This window comes from Molossus molossus, unplaced genomic scaffold (genome assembly GCF_014108415.1).
Source record: "Molossus molossus isolate mMolMol1 unplaced genomic scaffold, mMolMol1.p scaffold_m16_p_9, whole genome shotgun sequence".
Lineage (NCBI taxonomy): Eukaryota > Metazoa > Chordata > Mammalia > Chiroptera > Molossidae > Molossus > Molossus molossus.
Genome location: NW_023425403.1, coordinates 42,905,608 through 42,932,763, shown reverse-complemented (window position 1 = coordinate 42,932,763; position 27,156 = coordinate 42,905,608). Strand labels below are relative to the sequence as shown.

The 27,156-nt window shown below is 37.8% G+C and overlaps 1 protein-coding gene across 1 annotated transcript in view; it reads right to left on the bottom strand.

Annotated features, from left to right (window-relative positions):
* GPC5 (glypican 5) overlaps positions 1 to 27,156 on the bottom strand; it is a 1,298,292-nt gene that overhangs the window by 1,021,395 nt on the left and 249,741 nt on the right. Inside the window, exon 3 of the mRNA XM_036250056.1 lies at positions 23,208 to 23,902. Coding sequence (XP_036105949.1) covers positions 23,208 to 23,902 — 695 coding nt within the window. The remainder of the gene's footprint in view (positions 1 to 23,207; positions 23,903 to 27,156) is intronic.

The following is a 27,156-nucleotide window of genomic DNA, read 5'->3' as shown; positions in this document are numbered from 1 at the left end:
TTTTAATTTTCAAGAAGTTGCTTCTGCATATAGATTTCTGTAGCTATCGTTATAAAGGTTGCCACTCTAATTTATGTTATATTTACAATTAAAAGAGAAGGAGGAGGAAGGGGAGGAACGGAGGACAAGGAGAAGCAGAACAATATTTCTGCAACCCTGTATTTGGTCCACTGTGAGAAAAACTTGATTCTGCTATTTTTGTACACCTGCAAATTAAACCACCAGAGGGAGCTTAGGCATTTCAATCCTATTCATAATCATTAATTAAACTTAATATGGGTCCATTTTAAATTATTTAGTTCAGGACTCTTTGAGAAAAATCCAACTTGAAGGCCAAAGTGAAAAATGTTAGGATACATGGAATCTTCATAAAATCCCTTTTTAAATGTAAAACTACTGATGCTGCAGTGCCAATGTGATCAGATGAGAAAAGAAAAAGCGACCCAGAATTGTGGGCTAATTTATTCTGAGTTGCCTTGTAGTCCAGAGTGGGAAGAGACTGAAAATTGACCAAGGTGATCTATTTCTCCTCTTTCTCATTCTGTCCTTCCTTCTTTTCCTCCATCTCCCCCTTTTATGTTTTTCCCTTTCTTATTTCCAATTATAGGGACACATTAGTTTAGTTCCCAGGACTAAAATTCAAACTATGTATTTTAGTCCTTGTTTAACTGCAAATTGCGATTTCAATCAGTGAATTGAGCACCTGTTATTTGAAGGACATGATTCTAAGAGATGGGAACACAGCTATGGACCCACTCTCAACATACTTACATTCTATCAGGGAAACTGGAAATAGAAGATTAAATAGATTATTTTATGTCTTAAAGAATGTTATTCAACTAAAAATAGATAACTGACAGTAATGAGGTAGAGTGAGTGGTTCTTGTGGATGGGTTAAATATAACAAGGGAAAGCACCATTGGATTAAAAAAGGACTTCTGGTATTTTTAGGCTGAAGCATCTGGGTAAATAGGAGTGTCATTATGTGAGATAGAGAAGAATGGATTTGGGGAGAAAAATAAAAGTCTCTTTGGAAATGTTTGGCTTTCTATGACTATTATCCATCTAAGAGGAGCTGCCCAATAGGCTGTAAGTTATATGAGCTGAAAACTCAAGGGTGAGGTCAGGCAAGATACATAAATGTGGCTGTAACAGCACGTACGTGGAATGAGCGTAGGTGGAGGAGAACCCTTAAGACTGATACCTGGGCGCTGCGACATGTACAAGTGGACACAAAGAGATGTTGAAAAATATTCTGAGAAGTTTTCAGAGAAGAGGAATCCCATTAGAGTGAACTATCTCAAAATACAAATGAAGAGGGTGTTTCTAAAGAGAGGAAATGATTAAATATATCCAAAGTGACTGACAGTCATGTTAAATGAGGATAAAAATTAACTTATGAGCAATAAAACTTGTGAAAGTGTGGTTTATATGGAGAAGTGTGGCAAAAAAGCATAGTGATTGGTGGAAATATAAGAGATAAAAAGAAGTAAGAAAGCAAAGACTGAAAATACACAAAACTTTCACCGAGTTTTGTAATAAAGGAGAGCAAATTTATGGGGCAGAGCGTACATAAGGCATGGAGTCGAGTAAGTTTTGTTTTGTTTTATTGACAGTAGCTCTTAACAGCACGATTGCATGTTTAATGGCAGAGAACCCTGATTCAGATCATTTGCTCCAAGAGAGTCTATTCTAAAACAAGCCAGATATTTTTCAAAGTGTGTGAGTGCCACCATGGAGATATGTCATATAAACAAATAACCTGAACTGGAAATGCTGTTACTTCTGTGATTATCCACGGCTAATGAGAATTATGTTCACATGCACTAGAGAAGCTAAATCCTGGTAAGAAGAGAAATAAGGGAGATATAGATAGATAGATAGATAGATAGATAGATAGATAGATAGATAGATATAGATATGGAGAGTAAATATGTTGAACATTCCCATGAGATAAAAAAAATTGGGGATTAGAAATACAGAGTAAGTGAGCTGGAATGGTAGGAAATGATGACCATGAGATATTTGAATTGCAGATTTCAAAGATGGTGCAAGTACCAGCTATGGGTTTGGGAAGGTAGGAGTAGAAGTAGAGTCAGATACAGGTTGGACTAATTATTCCAGAAAACCTGAGTCTTGAGTTCCTGATGGCTGTGATGTAAATGGGGAAACAAAGCATAATGGAGTTGTTTCTGGCAATCAGACTATAGATATTTAATGACAGGGAAGTTGAAGGTTTATGGCAGCTTGGAGCATCTGAGGAGAATGGTCAGTGTACAATCAGACTTTAAGCAAATAATTTATAAGCTCTGTTCATTTTTTGACTTTGAAAAAATATACATATTTAACAGTGCAGTGGTGGGAATTTTGTAAAAATCCCTATATAAAAAGGATTTTTTTCTTCTCTTTTAATTGTGTGAAGAAATTTTTTATTGATAGGGCAATAAAATCTAGAACTACAACATATTTGCCAAGTCTCCAATTTCTTATCTTTAAGGAGTTTATAACCTAGTTAGATAGGGAAAATTTCCAATGATAAAAATAAATTGATAAACATAAAAGTCAACTTGAAAACAATATAAGCAATGTGTCAGTAGAGTGTAAGCTTTGTGTCAAAAAAAATGTTATAAGCAGTAAGTTGCATAGGCACCTAGAGAAAAATCACTGGGAACCAGAGGCACCAGGGAAGGTTTCAGACAACCTCAAATCATTGGTAGAAAGGAAAAAAAAAAAAAAAAGGAGGAATCCTACTCTAAGGTTGATGGGGTATTAACTTGGTTATACTAAGCAAAGTCTGACTTAATTATGTTTTTCAATATGGTCTGGGGGTACATTTTTCCTATGTGATCATTAAGCTTTGTGACATTTTAAACCCCTTGAGTTAGACAGTGTGATCTTCTACAAACTACTGCACTCAACCACAGAGAAAGGACCACCCAGCCAGTACAACCTCCATATCCATGTGGTGTGAAACCACAGAGAAGGAAAGAGAAGCAATTTGAAATCAAGTTTAAGAATAGGGGGCATTCAGTGATCCCACTTCTAGGAATATACCCTAAGAAGCCTGAAACACCAATCAGAAAGAATATATGTACCTCCATATTCATAGCAGCACTATTTACAATAGCTAAGATCTGGAAACAGCCCAAATGTCCATCAGTAGACGAATGGATGAAAAAGCTGTGGTACATATACACAATGGAGTACTATGCAGCTGTAAGAAAGAAAGATCTCTTGTCCTTTGAGATGAAATGGAGGGACCTGGAAAGTGTCATCCTAAGCAAAACAAGCCAAACAGAGAAAGACAAGTATCATATGATCTCACTTATTTGTGGAATATAATGAACATAACAGTCTGAGGAATGGGGGGAATGGGGTAGTCCCAGAGATGTGGAAGTGGGGTACAGACTATCCCCAGAAGAGGGGCAAGGGGGAGAGATAAACCACAGAACTTATATGCATGTATGCATGAACAACAGACCTGGATAACAAAGCTGGGGACAGGGCGGGGAGGGAGGGGGAAGGGGAATCAGTGGGGGGAAAAGGAAAAACATCTGTAACAAAAATAAATTAATTAATTAAATAAAAAAGAAAAAGAAAACCTGAAAAAGACCATAGGATGGAAAACAAGAAGGAATATTTGGGGGAACAGAAGCAAAAAGACAATTCCAGATTAATAATGCTTTATCCAAATAACATTTAAGCATTTATTTAAAGAGGTTTTTAGATACATCAATAGATTTTTAATGTAATTAATAATTATCTCTCCATTTTTAACAATAAAGGGAAACGACATAAATAAATAAATAAATAAATAAATAAATAAATAAATAAATAAATAAATAGGGGGCATTGCCTGGCTGGTGTGGCTCAGTGACTGAACTCAACTCATGCACCAAGAGGTCACTGGTTCGATATCCAGTCAGGGCACATGCCCAGGTTGTGGGCTTGATCCTCAGTGAGGGACATGCAGGAGGCCGCAATTGATGTTCTCTCTCATCGATGTTTCTCTCTCTCTCTCCCTCTCCCTTCCTCTCTCTCTAAAAATCAATAAAGAAAAAAAAATTTTTTTTAAATGAATAGGGGGCATTGAAAGGCTAAGAAATATCCATAGAGACACAAAATCAAAACTTGACCATTTCAATAATCAGAGGGAATAAAAATCCTACATTGTAAAAGTAAATAATTTTCAATGTAATATTTAGATAAAATTTTAATAGGTTAGTAAATGAATAGGACCACATTTTCTCCACTTTTTCAAAGCTAAAAATGTCTGATGATGCTCCAGAAATAGCATCAGCTAGAGGTTTAAAATGCTCAGAACAAAGCTATTCTCTCACTGGGTCCCAAGTTTTCATGTGCTCACTCCTCCCCCCACCTCCCCCACACTGGAACTCCTATCACCCTAGAATGAGCTTTCTTCGGCTCTTCCTCCAAAAGGTGCAAGAGCTTCCTTGCTGATATTCCTTCCAACACTCTCCCAACTCCAATCCTCCCTCTTCCCCTCCCAGATTAACATTCCCAAAGCACAGTGCCCACCACACTGCTTCTCTGCTTCAAAGCCTTCTTGGTCTCTCCCATTGCCTAATGAGTACAAACTAAAGTATTTCATGGGAATTTACAACTGAATTTTGAAATTTCCCAGAACTCCACTTTAAACACTGTGTGCTTTAGCTAAACTGTATTACTCAGAGTGTCCCGGGTTGCCCTGTACTGTTCAGTCTTTGCACTTTTCAGTTATCATCTGTCAAAGTTCAGTTAAAATATCACCTGTGAAATTAAGTTAACCTTGATCTCTCAACTTGAGGTTCTTTAACAACCCTGCAAGCATTTGGTTTGCCCATCTCAATAGGGTTTGTCCTGCAGCAGTTTGGAGCAGAGAGGAGGAAGTATTTTGCTTGGTCCTGTTTTCAGTTGTTCCTGATAGCTGTCAATGCCTCCACCATGGCCACCAGACAAAGCTAATGCATATTTATGCAAATGAATTAGTATGTTTCTTCTCAATCACATCATTTGCTAGACATAATCAAATGACAATTTCAGGGACAATGTAAGTACCCAATTCCCTATATTCAAGGTGTAACACTCTATTTGTTCTTCTTTTCTTAACTTTCATATCTACTGACCTTTAATGAACATTCCATGTAACATTCATGTGTAAAAAAATTGCATTGTCAGAAAGTGGTTAGAAAGGTACTTCAAAGAGACAGTGAGGACAAATGCTTGTTATTCAGAATAGTTGAAAAAGACAAATGACCAATGGTGAAAAGGTAAATGGATAAAGAATATCAATTCCTAAGTCACAGGAAAAAGTACAAATGGCAAACAAAACAAAACAAAAAAAACCCACCAAAACCGTATAAAAACTGATCAACCTTGGCACTTAACTATAAATTTTAAAATATAATTTTCATCCACCCAACTAGAAAACATTTTAAATTATCAAATATTGGCAAAAGTGTAGAGAACAAGTTTCCCTCTTATACTCTCTACCAAGTCATTCTACTCAAGTATATCTCACCTAAGGAAAAAACTACACTTAAGAACAAGGAGGCATGTAGAATAATGTTGGATAAATCACTTCTATTAATAATGGATAATTAGAAATATCATTCTTTAATGAATACACAGCTATAGCATATTATAATTTGAAGTAGAATATCATTATTAAAAGGAAAACACCAAGACTATTATAAATAAAAACAATTTGAAAAATAAGTAAAGTAAGATATCACTTACAGTATTTAAATTAAAAATACCACTTACTTCTATTGTTACATCCATTTATAGTATAAAGAAACATTAAAGGTCTGGAAGGATATGTAACCCATTCCTATGGTGGGTACCACCAAAGAAGGGAAAGCAAATTGTGGGACCTAACCTTCTATAACATTCTCCTCAATTTCTCAAATCTGTACAAGCAAAGACACACATGTACACACATTTTATTATTTTTCTGTCTGGGTTTTCAAAATGAGGATATATTGTATATATCTCTGCAAAACTTTATTTTGTCACTGAAATGTTACTAATTTCATGAATATACCCAGAAGTCAATAGCTACATAGAAGTGTAAAGTTCTATGCTTCCTCATTCATGTATGTATTCATAGAGATACTGAGATACATATACACTCATATAATATGTCATGAATGGGATCATATAATAATGCTAAGTTCTATTAAATGCCATAGATTTTTTTCTATTATTTTGCTTGCTTCTCTAACTCCCACACTTCCTATTACATCCATTCTCATCTTTTCCTTCCCAGATAATCAATTATAGCAAATCATTAAGCAACCTTTTCTGTGTACTTTTCACATAAATATTTTATACATATTTACTACATACACATGTATTTATAATCATAAATGTTATATGTAAAAATCAAATACTTTATAAAATATGATTATACTATATGTGCCTCTCTTCACTTTATTTTCTCAACATAACTCCTTCCATATCAATTGGTACAGTTTAAATTCATTATCTGTGATATCTGCATAATCCTCCATGATGTGGTTGTATCCTAATTTATTCAACATTCCCCCATTGTTAGATATTTACTTGTTTCCAGTGTGGTGGTTAGAATACTACTACAAATATAAACACCTTTGTACTTTGCCCGTGAATACCACCAGTGAGTTTATTTTAATACAATAGTCTCACGAAGTTGGAATGCTGGGTCAAAGTGTGTAAAAGAACTCCAGGGGAGCTGAGGAGAGTGGGTAGTTCCCAGTGAGAGAACAGAATTGAGAGATGTTGAGAAGTCACATACACAGAGTATTGAAGATCATATAAAAGAGATTTCTCAAGTCTACCATTGAAGGACATTATATCCTGAGAAAATGAGGTTACAACTGAGTTTTCCAAATGTTATTGCAATGACCCTACAGATGGGATGAGGCAAGGAGGAAGGGGGAGACTGAATGAGATTAGAATAACATCAACCTGCAACCATCCACGCAAGATAATAGCTGCTGATATATAGAAGATACCCAAATATATTTGAGATATAATTTGGATATGAAATCAATAGAAATCAGGACTGAAAATTTGATGATAGGTAAAGAAGGTATCAAGGGTGATTCCTAAGATTCTAGGTGAATATCCTGAGCCAGAAAATATCAAGGAGTAACCAAGTTTGGGAGATAAGATGCTGAGTTCAGTTCTAGATTTGTGGGTTTGGAAGAGTTTGGGGACATTCTGAGAGACTGTGTTAAGTGCAAACTGTATATATCTGACTGGTGCTCAGAGACTGCCGTGATATATACAAACAAGGTGGTAATTTAATCTGAGAAATCAATTTCTAGCAGGCTGATGTTACAAAGGTCCCCAACATAACTTTAGGAATAAACCACTTTTTATAGCACAAAAAACTGAAATGATCAGAAGTGGAAAATATGAAAGTAAAGAAAGAGAGAAAAGATGTTACTGCTAACCACATTCCTTTATATACTGGGAGTGTATATTTTAAAAATTCCTCTAGCTGAACATACAGTGGAGTAAAGACAGCCTCTTTAATAAATGGTGTTGGGAAAATTGGACAGCTACATGCAAAAAAATGAAACTAGACCATCAACTTACACCCTACACAAGAATAAACTCAAAATGGATAAAAGACTTAAATGTGACTCATGAATCCATAAAAGTCCTAGAAGAGACTGTAGGCAACAAAATTTCAGACATCACACGCAGCAGAATTTTCACTGATATATCCCCCTAAGGCAACAGAAACAAAGGAGAAAATGAACACATGGGACTACATCAAACTCAAAAGCTTCTGCACAGCGAAAGATACAATCATCAAAATGGAAAGGCTACCCACTGTATGGGAGAGCATAATTGCCACTGATATATCAGATAAGGGGTTAATTTCCAAAATATATAGAGTGCCCATACAACTCAACAAAAGGAAAACAAAGAACCCAATTAAAAAATGGGCAGAGGAACTAAATAGATACCTCTCTAAACAGGACATACAAATGGCTAAGAGACATATGAAGAAATGCTCAACATCACTAATCATCAGAGAGATGCAATCAGCTAAGATCTGGAAACAGCGCAAATGTCCATCAGTAGACAAGTGGATAAAAAAACTGTGGTACATATACACAATAGAGTACTATGCAGCTGTAAGAAAGAAAGATGTCTTATCCTTTGAGATGACATGGAGGGACCTGGAACAAGCAAAACAAGCCAAACAGAGAAATACAAATATCACATGATCTCACTTATTAATTAATTTAATAAAAAAATAAATAAAATACATTGAAAATTGTGGAAAAAATAAAATAAATCTTTTTGTATTAAATTCATTTATTTTTGTTATGATGTTTCTCCTTTTTCCCCCACTGATTCCCCACTTCCCCCCTTCCCTGCCCTGTCCCCAGCTTTGTTGTCCATGTCCATTGTTCATGCATACATGCATATAAGTTCTGTGGTTTATCTCTCCCCCCTGCCCCCTCTTCTGGGGATAGTCTGTACTCCACTTCCACATCTCTGGGACTATCCCAATCCTCAGACTGTTGCATTCATTATATTCCACAAATAAGTGAGATCATATGATACTTGTCTTTCTCTGTTTGGCTTGTTTCGCTTAGGATAATACTTTCCAGGTCCCTCCATGTAGTCCCAAAGGATAAGAGATCTTTCTTTCGTACAGCTGTGTAGTACTCCATTGTGTATATGTACCACTGCTTTTTTATCCATTCGTCTACTGATAGACACCTGGGCTGTTTCCAGATATTAGCTATTGTGAATAGTGCTGCTATGAACATGGGGGTACATATATTCTTTCTGATTGGTGTTTCAGGCTTCTTAGGGTACATTCCTAGAAGTGGAAACACTGGGTCAGATGGAAGTTCAATTTTTAATTTTTTGAGGTAACACCATATTGTTTTCCACAGTGGCTGCACCAGTCTGCATTCCCACCAGCAGTGTACTAGAGTCCCCTTGTGTCCACACCCTCGCCAACACTTGTTGTTTGATGATTTGTTGATGACAGCCATTCTGGCAGGTGTGAGGTGATACCTCATTGTTGTTTTAATTTGCATCTCTCTGATGATTAGTGATGTTGAGCATTTCTTCATATGTCTCTTAGCCATTTGTATGTCCTGTTTGGAGAGGTATCTATTTAGTTCCTCTGCCCATTTTTTAATTGAGTTCTTTGTCTTTCTTTTGTTGAGTTGTATGAGCACTCTATATATATTAGAAATTAACCCCTTATCTGATATATCATTGGCAACTATGCTCTCCCATATAGTGGGTAGCTTTTTTGTTTTGATGATTGTATCTTACGCTGTGCAGAAGCTTTTGAGTTTGATGTAGTCCCATGTGTTCATTTTCTCCTTTGTTTCTGTTGCCTTAGGGGATGTATCAGTGAAAATTCTGCTGCGTGTGATGTCTGAAATTTTGTTGCCTACAGTCTCTTCTAGGACTTTTATGGATTCATGAGTCACATTTAAGTCTTTTACCCATTTTGAGTTTATTCTTACGTAGGGTGTAAGTTGGTCTAGTTTCATTTTTTTGCATGTAGCTGTCCAATTTTCCCAACACCATTTATTAAAGAGGCTCTCTTTACTCCACTGTATGCTCTGGCCACCTTTGTCAAATATTAATTGAACATATTGCCTTGGGTCCATTTCTGGGTTCTCTATTCTGTTTCATTGATCTATCTGCCTGTTCTTGTGCCAGTACCAGGCTGTTTTGATTACAGTTGCTTTGTAGTATAACCTGAAATCTGGTAATGTGATCCCTCCAACTTTGTTCTTTTTCAAGATTGCTGTGGCCATTCGAGGTCTTTTTTGGTTCTTATGAACTTTTGAAGTATTTGTTCTAGTTCTGTGAAGTATGTCGTTGGTATTTTGATTGGTATTGCATTGAATCTATAGATTGCTTTGGGTAGTATAGACATTTTAATGATGTTAATTCTTCCAATTCATGAACAAGGTATGTGCTTCCACTTTTTTATATCTTCCTCTATTTCTTTTTTCAATGACCTGTAGTTTTCTGGAAATAGGTCCTCTATTTCTTTGGTTAAGTTTATTCCTAGGTATCTTAATTTTATTGCCATGATGGTAAATGGGATTGTTTTTTAGTTTCTCTTTCTGTGACTTCATCATTGGTGTATTAGAATGCCATCGATTTCTTGACGTTAATTTTGTATCCTGCTACTTTGCAAAATTCATTTATTAAGTCCAGTAAATTTTTGATGGAATCTTTGGGGTTTTCTACGTATAGTATCACGTCATCTGCGAATAATGACAGTTTCACTTCCTTCTTTCCAATTTGGATCCCTTTTATTTTTTCTTTATGTCTGATTGCTGTGGCTAAGACTTCCAGTACTATGTTAAATAAGAGTGGCAAAAGTGGTAAAATAAATTTTTTTTTAAAAAATAAAAATTCCTCTTGCTTATAAAGTAAAAATAAATGCATACATCCATTTTATTTTTATTTATATTTTCCATCCATTAATTTTAATTTGGTCTCTTTTTCTTCCACCAATCTTAATCCTTCACAGAGGGCTAGTGAGTCAAGTTGAAAGGAGGAGTGTCCTTTGTTGTCCCTCAACAGGGTAAGACTTGTTCTATATGAAACATATTGATATCCCTTTGTTCTAAGGCTAGTGTGATGATGGTCAGTATGAGGAAAAGCCACCAGCAAAGTCAGAGAAGGCCAGACAAGGGAATGGAAAGATTTTATGTATTCTCTTCTGGGCTGGGACATGGCAGTGGGACTTCTGTGTACCCATGTGGAATGACCCTCTATCAAGGATATGCATGACTGTGATGTGCATTTTAATTGAATAGATTATATTGTTGATCAATAACTAATTAAAATATTGCATTCTAATTATTAAATATTACAAAGTTTTAATATATTTATGAAGGGTTCTTATCTTCATCCAAATTAGTGAGGGAACACCAACCTATCCAAATAACATATATTTATTTTATTTATTTATTTATTTTATTTTTTTATCCTCATTCGAGGACATTTTTCCATTTTTTGTACAGACAGAGTGGGAGGGAGAGAGAGGAAGAGAGAGAAAGAGGGAAACATCGATGTGAAAGGGACACATCGAGTGGCTGCCACCCGCACGACCAACCAGGGCCGGGGACAAACTGCAACCGAGGCACATGCCCTTAGCGGGAACCGAACCCGGGTCTCTCCGGACCGCAGGCGGACGCTCTAACCGCTGAGCCAAACAGGCCAGGGCCAAATAACATATATTTCTAAACAGGAAGTTTTCCATTGCTTTGGGTGTAGGTTTTGAACTAAAAAATTTATCCTAATGGTCCTTATGAGTCTTATAAGTTTATATAGATAAGAAACTGAATACAAATGATCAGTGTCAAGCTGGAAGAATAACATACAGAAAGATACCTGTCTCAGAGATGCTTGCCCTCCCCTCTATGGGCACAGACCATGGAGAATGCTTGGTCTTCTGTATTCCCATTGCTACCCCTGGGAAATATACAATTCAATCCAATCCACATGGTGTTTTTCAAAGGAATTCAGTTCCTGGGTTGACACCCCATGGTTAATTTTAGGGTTGCTGACCCATTAGTGATGTGAGGGGATCCATCCAAGGGTCCCAGCTGCTGACAGTCTAGCTCTCCACGGCCAGGCTACACTGCCTCAGCTTCCCCTAAACGTCAGTTACTTGTGGACAAAGCCCCAAACAAATCATGAACCGTACCTCTGAGCAGCATTTGTTAAAATGTTTTTAGCAGAAAATCCATAACAAGTCCAGGCAAAAAGGTGGTTTCGGTTAAATATAAGTTGGAAATGCTCTACTTAACAAAGTTAATGAACATTTTTAAAGTACCGGGATTTATCAGAGCCTTCGACACTCTGGTATGCATAGTGATAGCTTGCAATACTCTCTAGAGATGTATATTGTGTTGTTTTTTCCCCCAACTTTTTAAAAGAACACCTACTAATAACACCTAAAAGAACACCAGGGAATGATAGAAAGCAATTTTTAAAACTTCCTTAGATGAACCATGAAGATTCTGTAAACCAGAAATATGTCTGTAGGATGGAAAGAGCATCGAGGCGAACAGTCTTCTTCAGGTGCGCTCCAGGCCCCTGCGCAGCCCTGGTGGCCGCAGGGCCAAACTACCATCTGAAATGGAGAAGGCTGCGTGCCTGATGTTTGCCTTCCAGGACTGAGATCAGCAAGTGGAAGGCACGGTGCAGGGCCATTCTCCAAGTTATGTAAATTATATGCACTTTTACCAAGATTTGTTTGCAATGTTTATTATTTTTGTTTGCCTGTTTCTAACAATCTCATTTGATAAACGGGATTTTTGACTGGGCCTAAAATAAATGTAGATGTAATATTAATAATGCCAGAGTATTTATCTGCATAAAAGTTGAAATGGAAGCATTTTGTGCGTTCATTAAAAGAATCATAGATTATCACAATCTCCTTGCTGTGCTCTCATGGAGATATGAAATGTTGGTAATTTAAGATTCAATGAAAAATGGTAAATGCCCCAAATTAAATCTAATTCCGTGCATTAATCAAGAAGTTTCTACTATGAAGTCAGGAAGTCATTTCAGTTCAACAAACATTTCCAGAGTTTATTAGGCACTGGGGATATAAAGACATAAAAAAGTAAATAAATAAATAAAATAAATCCACCCTGGCCAGCTTGGCTCAGTGGTTTGTGTGTCGTCCTGCGGTCCAGAGAGACCCGGGTTTGGTTCCCGCTAAGAGCGTGTACCTCGGTTGCAGTTTGTCCCCGGCCCTGGTTAGGTTGTGCGGGTGGCAGCCACTCAATGTGTCCCTTTCACATGGATGTTTCTGTCTCTCTTCCTCTCTCTCCCTCCCGCTCTATCTGAACGAAAAAAAAAAAGAAAGAAAGAAAAAAAATGGAAAAAAAATCCAATAAATTCTCAGAGAAGCTTCCAGTGTTTTTGGGTGAGATAGACATTGGAGAAGAATATTCAGGTCTCCATGGAGTTGAGGGCAAAGGGTGAAGTACTTAAATCTGGAACGTGAATGCAAAGGAGGATGGGTCAGGAAAACGAACATGATATTGATAAGTGAGATCTAACAGTATCATAGCACAGAGGATCTTTGATGCCATGCCAAGGAAACTGGACATAAATAAGGCAAAGGTGGAGCAGAAAAATCAATTTGGAGATAACTCCAATCGTTCTGGAGCAGAGAAATCAATGAGGAGACAATTCCAATTGTCCAGGCAATGCAGGGGAAAGGACAGATTCACTGTAGATTCACTGAGGAACTCACATGTCCATCAAGACCTAGACTCTAGGGATACCGGAATGAACACAACACACAGTCTCTACCCTCTGGCACATACGGTTCAATATAAAATATAAACAAATAAGTAAATAGCAGCACATATGCAAAATGCTGTAAAGGAAAAGGTATGGTGTTACTAGTACGTGTAACAAAGTTACCTAACCATTCCTACAGAGGCCAGGGAATGCCTCCCAGAGGGAGCAGTATCTCAGATGAGACCAACGTGAAGAGCAGCATTGGACTGGCTAGATAAAGGTTTTGGAGGGCATAGTTGTGAAAGAGCTTACTTCCAGAAAAATATAACTGATAAGAATCAAGAAAGAGGACTGTATGCTAACAAAATCAAGAGAACTCCAGCATGGCTCGAGCAGAGAATTATGGAAAGAGGTGTGAGCAGTAAAGGTCAGATGTGCAAAGCTCCGAAGGTTAATATAAAGGCTTTTAGATTTTATTCTAAGGTCGACTGTTAGCCCCTGAAGGATTTTAAGCATAATCTGTTTTATAACTTGGAAAGCTTATTCTGCCTTCTGTGTGGGGAATAGACTAGATAAGCTAAGTGGTTATGAAAGTGAGTTAGTCCACTGTAAATTCCAATAGGACAGCTGCAGGCCCAGTTGGTATGTACCCAATGGCTAGCAGCGCCTCGCATGCTGAAAGCATTCAGTTTTTTTTTAATTAAATGTTTGGATAAGTGAATGATATTATCTACCTATTCATTTTTTTAAATCCTCACCCGAGAATATTTTTCTATTTATCTTCAGACAGAGTGGGAGGAGGAGAAAGAGGGAAACATCAATGCAAGAGAGAGACATGGATCAGTTGCTTCCTACATGACCCAGCCTGGGGCCAGGGATTGAATCACAACTGAGGTACGTGCCCTTGATCAGAATCGAACCTGCAACTCTTCTGTCCTCGGGTCAATAATGCTCCAACTGCTGAGTCAGACCGGCCAGGGCCTACCTATTCATTTTCATCTGACCTGGAAATGTCTGGAATGAGCAAAACAGTTTTACGAGGTGTAAAAGTTTACCGTCTGTGAGGAAAACAACACCTTTAATATACGGGGCAAATCTTTCTCTGAAGGACCTGGCAGTATTGATGATAAAATATCCTAAAAACATTTCAGTGTGTCATTTGGATGATACTGAGTGAAAAGAGACAGTGTCCCTTTCAGTTCTCAAAGCCTCAAGAAGCATATGCCAACAAAAAGAATAAAGCTATAAATGGAAATTATTCACTGGAATATACTGGCTTTCCATTTGTATGAGTCAATTTTCAAAATTATACCTTATAACTTTTTATAACAGTGTTATTGTTATACAATTCATGTACATCAAATTTGCTCTTTTTAAATGCACAGTTCAGTAAATTATACTATGTTGAGAGAAACGTATAACCATCACCACCATGTAATCTTACCATACTTTGATCACTTTCCTTCACAAAAATAATCCTATAGACATTAGCAGAAATTTCCACATTCCCCCTGCCCCCAGCCCCTGATAACCACTAATATACTTTCCGTCTCAATGGATTTGCTATTCCGGACATTTCATATGAACAGAAACACATAATATATGGTCTTTTATTACATTTTCCACATAGCATAATGTTTGCAAGCTCCAATCATATTGCAGCATGTATCAGTAATTCATTCATATTTTATTGCCAAATAATATCCCATTATATGGCTAAAAAAGATTTTATTTATCCATCCATCAGGTGATGAACACTTTGGTCATTTCCACTTTTTGGCTATATGAATAAAGCTGCCATGAATATCTATGTATGTTTTCTGTTTCTGTATTAAATTCTGTTGGGTATCTATCTTGGCTTGGAATTGCTGGGTCATATGGTAGCTCTATATTTAACTTTATGTGGAACTACGGAACTGTTTTCTAAATGGCTGCACCATTTTACAACCCCTCCAGTAATGCATGAGTATTCAAATTTCTCCATACCATCAGCAAGGCTTGTTATTGTCAGTTGTTTATATTGAGCCATCCTAGTGGGTGTGAAGTGGTATCCCATTGCCTTGCTGTTGTTTGGATTTGCATGACCAATGGTGTAGAAAATGATTTCTAGTGACCAATGAGAAAAATCTAAAAACATCATTTCATATGTTTTATCATCTCTCTGTATATCCTTTTTGGAGAAGGTCGATGTAAACCCTTTACCCTTTTTCATTAGGTTACTTTTTATTGATGTGCTGTCTAGTTGTATTAATTATTTCTTCCATGTAAACTTTAGCTTGAAGAGTGTAATACCTGACAGGAATGTCTTGTTTCTGATTTTAAAGCAAATACTTCCAGTAATTTCATTATGCTCTTGGAGTTCTATAATAGTTCTAGCATTTTTCAGTTTTCTATTTCTGTGATGTTTTACCTTTAATTTGTGTATTTGTAACTGCAGAACCAGCTCAAAATGGTCCTATCCTGTTTCTATCAAGACACTGAGTTGCTTTTCAGAGACAACAGACCAAAATTGAGAGTCACGTGTGTGAAGTGTACCCAGAAGAGAGAACTTTGATCTCTAGGTGCACCTGAAACCAAACACTCATCCTCATGAAACCAGAGGACTGGGACATCAGAAACTGAACACCAAAGCCCTTTCAGAGGGAGAAGGTCTGTTATCCAGGAAGATCAGTGCTGAAGCCCCTTACTACAAACAGCCAAGTTCCAAGGCTGTCCAAGTAAAACTGGCTCCACCAATGCTTCTACATACCGTTCTCCCTAAAATGTCGGCCTGAACCCTGGATCAGGGAGGCAGGTTTGCACTTTCTCCCCATCTCTCAAAATAGTCTTTTCTTGTTGCATACTCAATGCTTCAGTGACTGGTCTTAGTGCACATCGAACACATAAACTTGTAGATTCGATTACATATATATTTCTATCATTTTTGTCTCTTGATGTTTTATTACCTATATGTTGATGATGTCTGGTTCATTCCTAAAAGATATTCCTAATGAATTGCATCCTTTATTATTATAAAGTGTACTTCTTCATTTCTTGTTTAATTTTTTTTTCTGATTTGTTGTTTTTGCCCTATATTCATCCTTTGGGAACAGTCCCTCCACCTCTCTGTTGACATATTTAGGTCCGCTGACCCCACTTGTGGCTCCATGGGGTGGCCAGAGAGAGCATCTGCAGATGCCTCAAAGAGAAGGTCCCAAACCAGAGAAATGAGCAAGAGCACAGGGCATTCTGAACAAGCAAAGACAGTCCTATTCTTACTTGCTAAACTAGAAGACGGTGAGCCTAGAGGTTTTCTTAGCTTGTTACTACTTGGTGACAGCCTGCCTGAGAAACAAACCAACACAGATAAATGCTTCACTGAGATGTAGAGATGAACATTTATGAGGGACTAGATCAGGTCAGACCTTCGGTTACCTGCACCATTTGACTTTTTAGTTATATGGTCTAATATTCATCTCCTTCCTTAGGAGAGTTTAAACGAATTTGAGTTTCTGTCCCTTCCTACCAAAAAAAAAATACTCTTTTATAAGCAATAATTTTTCTTCTGCTCTTTCCTCAGTGCATGAGGGTCAAAATATAATTTTAAAAACATTATGACATGACTCTGAAACTAATCTATAAGGAGCAGTTGTGAAAGATTCTTCCAGTTTGTGCAATTCAGTGAGGGAATGAGCAGCAGAATAAAACTGCTCGAGTGGTGAGTGCCAGAGGTTAGCACCACAGTCGGTGAGTAAAGGAATGCTGAACATTATTCTAATGTCTGATGTAAGATATTAGGTAAATAAAACAGTAACTTGGAAGTTTACTCAAGCGGACAGAAATAATTTAATTTAACAGAAATGATTTGCAAATTAACATCTAACTTTACAGAGCATCGTATAGCCCTTGTAGTACGTTCAACAATAAGTAAAGAAGAAAAAAAAAACTACATATTCTTAGAGGTAACTCAGGTGGTTTCCACTATTAAATCATCAAAAGAGTATGGAGGAATGTTTTACCTTCTTTTCATGTTTTGGATAGTCTTTTTCCAAAAAACTTATTTACGACTTTATTGAGGAGAGTTGTAACTGTATAATTTATGGCATTAGAGGGAATTGTTAGAGTCCTTCTCTATCCAGTTGGAGGGTAAAGGTTTCCTATCCCTAGATCAAAACCTGGAGGTCACCTTAACTTATAAACTTAGCATAATACCCTCTAGGCCCATCCAGGCTGATGGTTGCCAAGAAGGATGGGGGTTGGGTGAAAAAGGTAAATGTTAAGAAGCACAAGTACAAATGGGCAGTTACAAAACAATTATGGGGATATAAAGTACAGCACAGGGAATTTAGTCAATAATATGGCCATAACTGAGTATGGTGCTAGGTGGGCACTTAAAATATCGGGGGGGGGGGTCACTTTGTAACATATATAATTGTCTAACTACTATGCTGTACACCTGCAATTAATTAAAATAATATTGTATTAAACTGTAATTGAAAAATTAAATAACATTAAATTTAAGAACCCAGAGGTCACCTTGAAACGTACAGCTCCTTGCCTAACTATGATATCCAGCATCAAATATCTGTTGTTGGTTAATGGAATAAGATGGTATCTTCTTCAAATCAGGCTATCCACATCGTACAAAGAAAAACAGCTCCAAGGTCATTGAAGAGTTAAGGACATATCTTCACACGGACCCTCTGCCACCCTACCATGCACCTTTTCTGGGTTTCTATTTCTATCACTATTTACATGCCCCTTGGGTAATATTGCAAGAATTGCAACAGTAATTGCAACAGTGCTTCATCTGCTCGGTCTCGTCTCCCAATGAACACAGGGGGTGGTGGAAAATGGAGCAAGGAATAAGCAAGCCTCGGTGTTTAAAGCTGGAGGCTCCGCCTGTGTGTACAGGCAGCTGCTGAAGAGTCCGGCTCAGCCACCAGGCCTGCGGCCATGCAGCCCTGTGCGCAGTCGGCGGAGGAAAATGGGGACGCAGCAAAAGGCCACGCGGTTAGAATGAACATTCTTGAAATGGGAAAACTTTGAAAATTCCTACTAATTCCTCCCTGTGAGATGTGAAAACAGAGAAGTGAGTAGAAACCCTACCCAGGGTCTATCACCCAGGCTCTTGCCCTCTCCCACACACATCCAAGTCAGCCAGACACAAGCCAAGGGGACACTAAGAGGCAGAGTCTTCTCTGATCACTGTAGGTAGCATTAGGTCTCCAACGCCACAAAATAAAAAGTTTCCTGAAGCAAAAGAGGACTGGGGGCCAGGGACGGGGGCCTCCAAATGCCCATCATGGAACTTCCCAAGTAACAAAAATGACAGCTGTGGAAGGATGTTTCCCTGCTTCGTCTTGGGGAAGCCAGGAAAAGCCTGGGGTGCTGAGAGCAGCTGGCCACCCCTTCTGGCCTACAAGCCTACTCCATTCCCCCAGGATCAGGTGACACGACAACTGACTTTGTGGGTCGAGCTGTGGGAAGGGTGCGAGGCACAGTTTTTCTTGTCACTCCCACCACCAGCACTGAGGTCTGCTCCACACCAGAGGTCTGGGCAGAATTCTCAGTGCAGAGCTATGTGGTCTGTTACTGTCACAGGGTCATGGCCACTTGAGGTGGGCCATCCATGGCCTTGGGGTTCATACAGGGTCTACTGATGCCATGATGTTGTGTATTGCTGGTCCTGGGGGCTCCGTGCCCAGGAGTGGGGGTTGTGCCAGGGGAGCTTAGCCCAGGCCTAGTTCCCCAAGAAATGCTGTGAGAAATGGTGGTTTTTATAGTCAGAGTGGGAGATTTTGTGTTTACAACCTTTTATTACTATGCAAGGAAAGACAAAGGACTGGCCACTGGAGTGTCTGTCTCTCTAGGGGAAAAATATCCAATTGTTGAGGAGTTTTGCCCCTTTTTAAAAGAGTCTGGAGCCCTGGCCGGTTTGGCTCAGTGGTTGGAGCGTCGGCCTGTGGTACAGAGAGACCCGGGTTTGGTTCCCGCTAAGGGCACATACCTCGGTTGCAGTGTGTCCCCGGCCCTGGTTGGTCCTGTGGGTGGCGGCCACTTGATATGTCCCTTTACATCGATGTTTCTCTCTCTCTCTCTTCCTCTCTCTCCCTCCCGCTCTATCTGAACAAAAAAATGGAAAAATGTCCTTGGGTGAGGATAAAAAATAATAATAAAAAAATAATAATAAAAGAGTCTGGAGACCTTAAATCAACTATACCAAAGCGAGACTTGAGAACTTACTGTAAGACAGAGTAAATGTGAAAACCATGTATAAAGAGCTGGAAAGCTATAATTCTTATAAGTTGGGCTTATTGAAAGCATGAAAAGAAAAAAATTCTAAATATATAAAAGTTCGACTGATCACCAACATTACAAGCAAGATTAACTCCTCAGAAGATGCAGCCAACAAATTCAACATCAAGTAGCTACAACCAAAATAGCCTTCAAAAACCATCAGAAAACAGCTTCAGACAGTGCTGGCAGAGGCTCTGGAGAAAAATGTCTGCCTTCAGAGAAGCATAAAGCTGCCTTCATATGAATCTCAAAAATGGAAAGTAAGAGTGGGCAAGTTTACTAAAGAGAGGAAAAAATCAGGAAATCTGCCTAGGAGTGAGTTCTTAATAGTAGTCAGATCTAGCCTATAGGTGAACACCTGCTATCAATGAGTCTGGGCTGCTATTCCTGGGAAAGACAACCTGGATTGGGGGAAGGTGAAAATGGATATATTGAAGGCATAAAAAAATAGAGCCCTCTTCTGGTTGGTTGTGCGGGTGGCAGCCACTCGATGTGTCCCTTTCACATCGATGTTCCTCTCTCTCTCTCTCTTCCTCTCTCTCCCTCCCACTCTATCTGTACAAAAAATGGAAAAATGTCCTCGGGTGAGGATAAAAAAAAAAAAAAAATAGAGCCCTCTTAATTGATGAATCCAAAGGATGGTTGATTTTTGGAAGTGAGTTAAATACCAGTTTACAAACTCTTGAAGGAGAAAAGACAGCAAATATACCAAAACAAATTGCAGAAGTTAAATGACCAATGCACGTAATAATCATTTGAAAAATGTCCAACCAAGAAAACTTTGTTGCATTCAGAACACATCCAGAAAGGGAGAGGCAAAAACTCCAAGAGAGATATCAAGCCTTTGCTGAACTTCATCAAGAAAAAGAAACAAATTGTTATCCAATTTAGAGAGAATTTGCTCCATTTAAAGTGGAGGAGAATCATTCCAAACCACATCAGTAATGCCTATAAACAGTACACATTTATAAAATTCAAGCAAAATTATTTCAGAAAAATTAAAAAGAATCACTTGGTATTATTAAATCTTTCTTATTCCCAGGATGCAAACACTCATCTTGAGATAAAGATCTGTTAGTTCAAAGCAACCTTAATAATTTAAAGCAAATGCATACATGACACAAAAATTGATTGAGAAATAACTTAAAGTTTCTGAAAACTATCCTCTCATTCCTTATTTTCAAAAAAAAAAAAAAAGTGCATTTGACAGAGGCCTGAGGCCAGAAACAGGTATCCACCAGACGCCAGACAGAGAGGGAGAACATCTGGTCATGATGGTGAGGGAATGAAAATGTTACAGGACAATAAGAAGACAGGAAAAATCCCAGGACAGGAGGAATAGGGAAACTGAGACAGGAAAGTTAAAAGAAGGCCCAACAACGTGGGCAGTTTGTAGCAGGCCTGCAAATAACGAGCCAGTACCTTCTCCAAACCAAGGACATTTGAGAGCAAATGGTTAAAAACTTCCCTAATGATAGAATGCAGGAAAGGGGGAATGAAGGGGGGAGTTTTTCTCACCTGCTAAACAAAGCAATCAGCCCGTTTAGGAAAAGAGAAAAGAAAAAAGGGCAATTTTATTTTTTAGTCCCTAAGTAGGGTCGATGCTCAACCATTGAGCCACACCAGCAGGCTGGCTTGCTTCTTTAATAAAATTTGCTTGCTTTAATAAATTGTTGTTTTTTCACAATGCAGTCATTTGGAGTTTCCTCATTTAAATTCATTTATACAAGAAGACAAGGATCGAGGTTGGGGACAGACCTCTCCCTCCAACTCAGGAGGCTGTCCGATAGCACCTCTCTGGTGTCTGAGAAGGACCTGTTTCTAAAAGACTCATGCCCAGTGTCCACTATTTGTCAATTCCCTTGATCCCTTCAATCTGGCTGACTCCATCCTGAAACAGCAGGTCCTTCAGGAGCGCAAGACAGAGCTGTGTGGTTCAAGTAGTGATCTTTTTTATTTTTATTTTTTTTAATCCTCACCCGAGAACATTTTTCCATTTATTTTCATAAATAGAGTAGAAGGAAAAGGGGGGAGAGAGAGACATCAACCGGTTGCCTCCCGCACAACCCCGACCAGGGCCAGGGCCAGGACCAACTGCAGCCAAGGTACATGACCTTGATTGGAATCAAACCCACGACTCATTGGTCCAAAGGCCGATGCTCTATCCACTGAGCCAAACCAGCCAGTGCTCAAGTAGTGATCTTACAAAGAAAGCATATATTGAAGAACTGAATAAAGTAGGAATGAATAGCCTATAGACAATATCAGGCCAAGAGGCAGAACATTAGCTTTCACATATCTGAAGTCCAAGGTGGCTAAGACTTATTCCCCACCTTCAAGCTTTACTTTCTAGAGTATTGTACATGGCAGGTAAGGGTGCAGATATTCATTTGCCATAAAGATGAACCTTCCAACAACAGCTGTCCACAAACTCGTTGGACAGCTCTTCTGGGAGATCTTTGTCCAGATTCCCCTTTACACGCCTTCAGACCTTCATAAGATATTTAACAATTTTCCCTCTCTTAGGAAATTGGGCAGAATAAAGAATTATGGTTATCAGTAATTATTATTCTCAAGTACATCATACAACAATATTTTTTGGAAAGATAAAATTACAAATTAATCATGTAATGTGTTCAAAGTCTTACAAAATATTTATTCAAAAATGGCGCAAGCTTGTTATCAAATGTGTTCCTAATAATTTTTAGACACACCTCATGAGGTACATGGGTCTTGATTGACCCTCACCACTACCAAGCATTTCAACCTCAGGAGAGGTTATCAACAGGTCAAATGAAACTTCTCTTCTCCCTGTGATCCACATTCGCAGGGAGCAAATTTCCAAAACGATGAAGAATTCAGATCTCTTCAGTCATGTGTTTCTCTAATGGTTTAAACAGAAGATATTTTTTATTTTTTTCAGGAAATTGAGAACATTTTTTTCCAGCTGAAATTCACCCAACAGAAATATGATACATCAGGTACCTCTATGGATTTCTTAAAGTGTAAATATGTATTTACTAAGATTAGACTTCGAAGTGCTAGATCTCAGAGATTGCTTTGGGAATGTGAGAAAGTCATTATTTGTTGGCTTTCAAGTAATTTATTTTGAATTTGTTAAATTCATTGATGTGTGACTGGTTATCAAAGCTTGATAAATAGCTTATAAATCACTTTAGAGTTGGCAGAAATAAATATTAATGAGTCAATTTTCAAGAAATTTAAAGTCAGTTTCTCCTTCTGTCACCATAAGTTAAAAAGAGAATCTCAGTTGTTTCATTCAGAAAAGAATCTACAATTTTTTAGTAATAATTGATGTTTATCAAGATAGTCACAGGACTGTTTATGATACAAAATCAAACTATTTATTTAAAAGGAAAGGATGCTTTTTGCAAATCCACCATGGAATTTCATATGACAAAAGTTTTGTTTACGACATTTATAAAACACAAGCACGATGAAGATTCTAATCCTTTGAGATACTAAAGTAATCTGCTTCACTGAGGTTTGCTCAGTACTGGCTTCCGAACAGGAAAAGAAAAAGGTTAATCTGGTGAAGCTGCCATAATTTTAAAGTACATAATCACGTGCTTATAATCAACAAACTTTATGGATATGACTAATCTTCGAATTCTAGAAAATCAGACAGTAAATACGAAGTGGCTTCTCACCTGTTCTGATAATTTTTGTCCATCCAAGTGAGCCTGCATCACAGCATCATTAACAAGCAGGTGGAAGTTCAGCAGCACGTGTTCAATGTCATACGTCCCGTGCATGGCATCTGATAGCTCCTCCAACGACCGGATGTACGCATGCCAGTGCGGATGAAGCTCCGCCATGTGTGCCAAGCAGCCTCGCACGACGTTCAGGCAGTACCCCATGCAAGGCTTACTGAGCGTCAGGCCCCGGCAGTGAGGGCAGTACTGCATCCTCAGGAGGGCTCGGCCGCACTCTCTGGAGAAGTGCAGATGGTCTGTGGTGTTGATGACTTCAATGCCCAGATTCAGTGCCTGCAGGAATGTGCGGCTAGGCAGCAGCGACCTCCCCATCTGCCCCATTACTCTTTGGGGGATGTTACCAAACGGACTAATGTCCCGGCGAGCCATCCGGATGCATTCCGAGTGTTCCAGGGAACTGTCAGTCACCGCGGGGTTAATGAGATGATTGTAGACAAGAGGGAAAAGACTGTCAAAGAATCTGTTCACAAATTCTTCGGGATTAACATCCACGCCAAATAAATAGAGTCCTACATCAGTGAAGAACTCTTGGACCGAAGCAGCAGCCTCTAAGGCCATGTTCCTGTAGGTGTTGCAAAAGAGTATACTGGTATAATTTTCTGCTTGTCTGATGAGAGTTTCAAGGGTTTCTGTAACAAAAGCAGAGGCAAAGGATGGAAAAGCTTAGTATTCACGTTATAACTGTTCATCCATCTGCTCCAGACAGTAAATGAGCTTAATGCATTGAAACTAACCTAAGGGTCTAAATGAGAATGCTCGGCCTACACATCCAATTTAACTTTTGAAGGCTGATGGCTGGTCAACAGTGAGCATTACACAAGCACACTTGTTTTACAGAAACATATTTCTAATATCAAACACCTTTAAAAGAGAATAGAAATTAAAAAGAATTCACATGTATGGTACTTTCTTATTTTATCCCATAGTCATTCATAACCCACTAATGATAGGGAGGGAAAGGGATGTCACTGAGAAAATAACTCTTGATCATGAGTTCATTATTTATAAGTATAGTGATATTATACACTTGATTCAACACCCACTGTATTGTTATTTTTTCTTAGAATGAAAACTAGTAGACTATTCACTAGTTACTCCAAAGAGAGGCTAAATTCCCAAAGGAAAGTGTGACAATCCTTGGACCTCTTGGCATGTTCAAATAAAAAAGAATGTAAAAGATTGTATGGTTAAATTGTCAAACCTTGTTTACACAGTGGGAAAGTCATGGGCAGTACTAATTGATGAAAATAAATAATTGCATGACCACCTTCTCAACAATCTTCTGTTGTTTTTAATATCTTATCTCCAAAGACTTTACTGTGGGACATTTTATTTTCTTACTTAAATAACAGATGCTTCCAAATCAATTTCTCCACAGAAAGAACAGAGAAAAATTCATCTACAAATTCAAGAAGGCTGTAGTAATCAGCAAGTACATGTCATATTTCAAAATGATAGCTTTAGGTAGCAGTTGACCACCTTGGATACACTAGTAATTACATTTTATAATTATCCTAAATATGATACTGGACTATATCAATATATAATTAATTATAAAATATACCAATAAAATTATCTCCCATAACCCCAATCTTATAGTTATTTTTAATTACCTTGTAAAAGACCACACAATAATTCAGTATTCAAACCACTGAATATATTATTTTTAAAAAGATGGAAAAACAGTAGAATAAAATTAAATTAAAAAACGCAAAGGAGTGGAGATGGATGGAGAAATGGAACTGTCACGAATATGCCATAATCCTAAAAAAAAACAAACCACTTTCATGAAGGCACAGACAGATAAGACATAATATCATGTATCCTGATTCTGTTCTGAGATTTATTCAGGTTGGATTCCAGGCTTTAGTGTAATATATCAAGGTGCATGTAATTGTGTCCCCCTTAAAATCCACACTTTGAAGCCTAATCTCCAACCTGATGGTATTTGGAAGTGAGACCTTTGGGAGGAGATTAGATGATGAGGGTGGAGCCCTCATGAATGGGATTAGTGCCTTTATACAAGAGATTCCAGGTGAGGACACAGAGATAGCTGTCTGTGAACCAGAAAGTGGACTCTCACCAGATACCGAAAACAAGAGCACCTCGTTCTTAGACTCCCACCCTCCAGAACTGTGAGAAGTGAACTTCTCATGTTTATAAAACTACCCAGCCTATGCTATTTGTTGCAGCAGCTGGGATATTCTACCTTAAATCAAAAGCAAGGGATTTTAAAGGCTATTGCAACTCTGTTGCAACTAAAGTACTACAAACTCTAGACTGTTAACTAGGTAGCACTCAAGCGTTACCTATGCATCTCCAGTGCCCACTATAATATAAGCTACATTCTGGATCTCAATTAAAATGTGAAAGAATGAAAATAGGATGGCAACTAAAGGCTTCAACTGAGATTAGCTGCTCTGCCAAGTGAGAGAGAATTATCACCAGGTTTCACCAACTTGCCTGATCATCTGGGCGCCTGGGGAAAATACCAATTGCCAGGTCACTGCACTGTGGATTCTAACTCAGTAGGCTTCTCTTGGTGCAGGAGTCTATATTTAACAAGAAGTCAAAAAAAAGGGAGGGGGGATTCTTTTGACTTAGCCGGTTTTTGAAACATTGCAATTGTAAATATCTATAAAATGTTCTCTTTGCTTTTATTCAGTGGCTCAATAAGCATTCCACTATTGCTGCCTGACCCCACAATTGCAATCTCAGCCACTGCTAAAGCTTTCACAGATCCATGAGAATGAGTATGAAAAGCAAATTAAACCTCTATGGTTGGAACTAAAATAAAACTGCTAAGCTTATTTATTATCAATAGCATAGGCTCATCTTCTCAGCACCTTCTGCGTGGCTATAAACTGTGAGATAGGCTGCAAATCTTGTTTTGTAAGATAAAATAAGGATAGGTTCAAAGACGGCCAGACTCACAGGCACTCTTACACTATTCCCACCAGGTTAGCTAAGGCGCCTGCTGTAGGCTGACTGACACCTGCCACGTTTCTCTGTGCAATAGAGGTCGCATTCTATCCTAGGCAATGGTACCAAGATTCCACCTGACTTCTGCCCATAAAGCTCAAACACAAATTTTTATAAGTAAAAAATAAAAGGTTTCTTTATAAATTCCACTCCCATTAATTTAGAATTTATCTTTTCCACTACTATAACTAATAGGTGTGCAAATTAATTTATTTTGTAAAAGCAATATTGAAGAGAATATGTTTAATATTTAGTTGTAACCATTAAAAAAAATGAGTATAGTGCTTTCAATTATCATTTCTGTTGAAGGCTTCCCTGCACTACAAGAAAAACCTAATATGATTACACTCTGAATCTGTAATTAAAACATTAATTTCTGAAAAGTTTATACAATGTTGATTTAATTTTATTTCAAACTAGTTTTCCTCTGCTTTGCTGTTATTGTTTTTTAACAAACTAACAAAAAAACTGAAGAAAACTTTAGAAAATGTATTACAGTAAAATTTCAAAACTTTTCCTAATATATACATTAAAAGTTTAGTTTTCATGATTAGGCATTAATTTCATTAACCATTGAATGAGAGGTTATATGTTCTCAAACATCAACATTCTGATTATTTCCTGAGGAGCTAAACATGCAATGGCTTTTAAAAATGAACTTATTCTGCAATAGGTTTTCAGTATTCTAACTCATCATATTGTAAGTCATTTTTTTAAATCTTTATTAAATCTGATATTGACACATTCCACTTATTGAATTATCTTAATATATTTAGGTATGTATTTTTTATTTATATGTATTTGTGATCATAAATGTTTCATAAATCCAATCAATGAGTAAAACTATAAACACTTGTTCTATATACGTTTTATTTTTAATTTGTAGAAATAAATATATGTA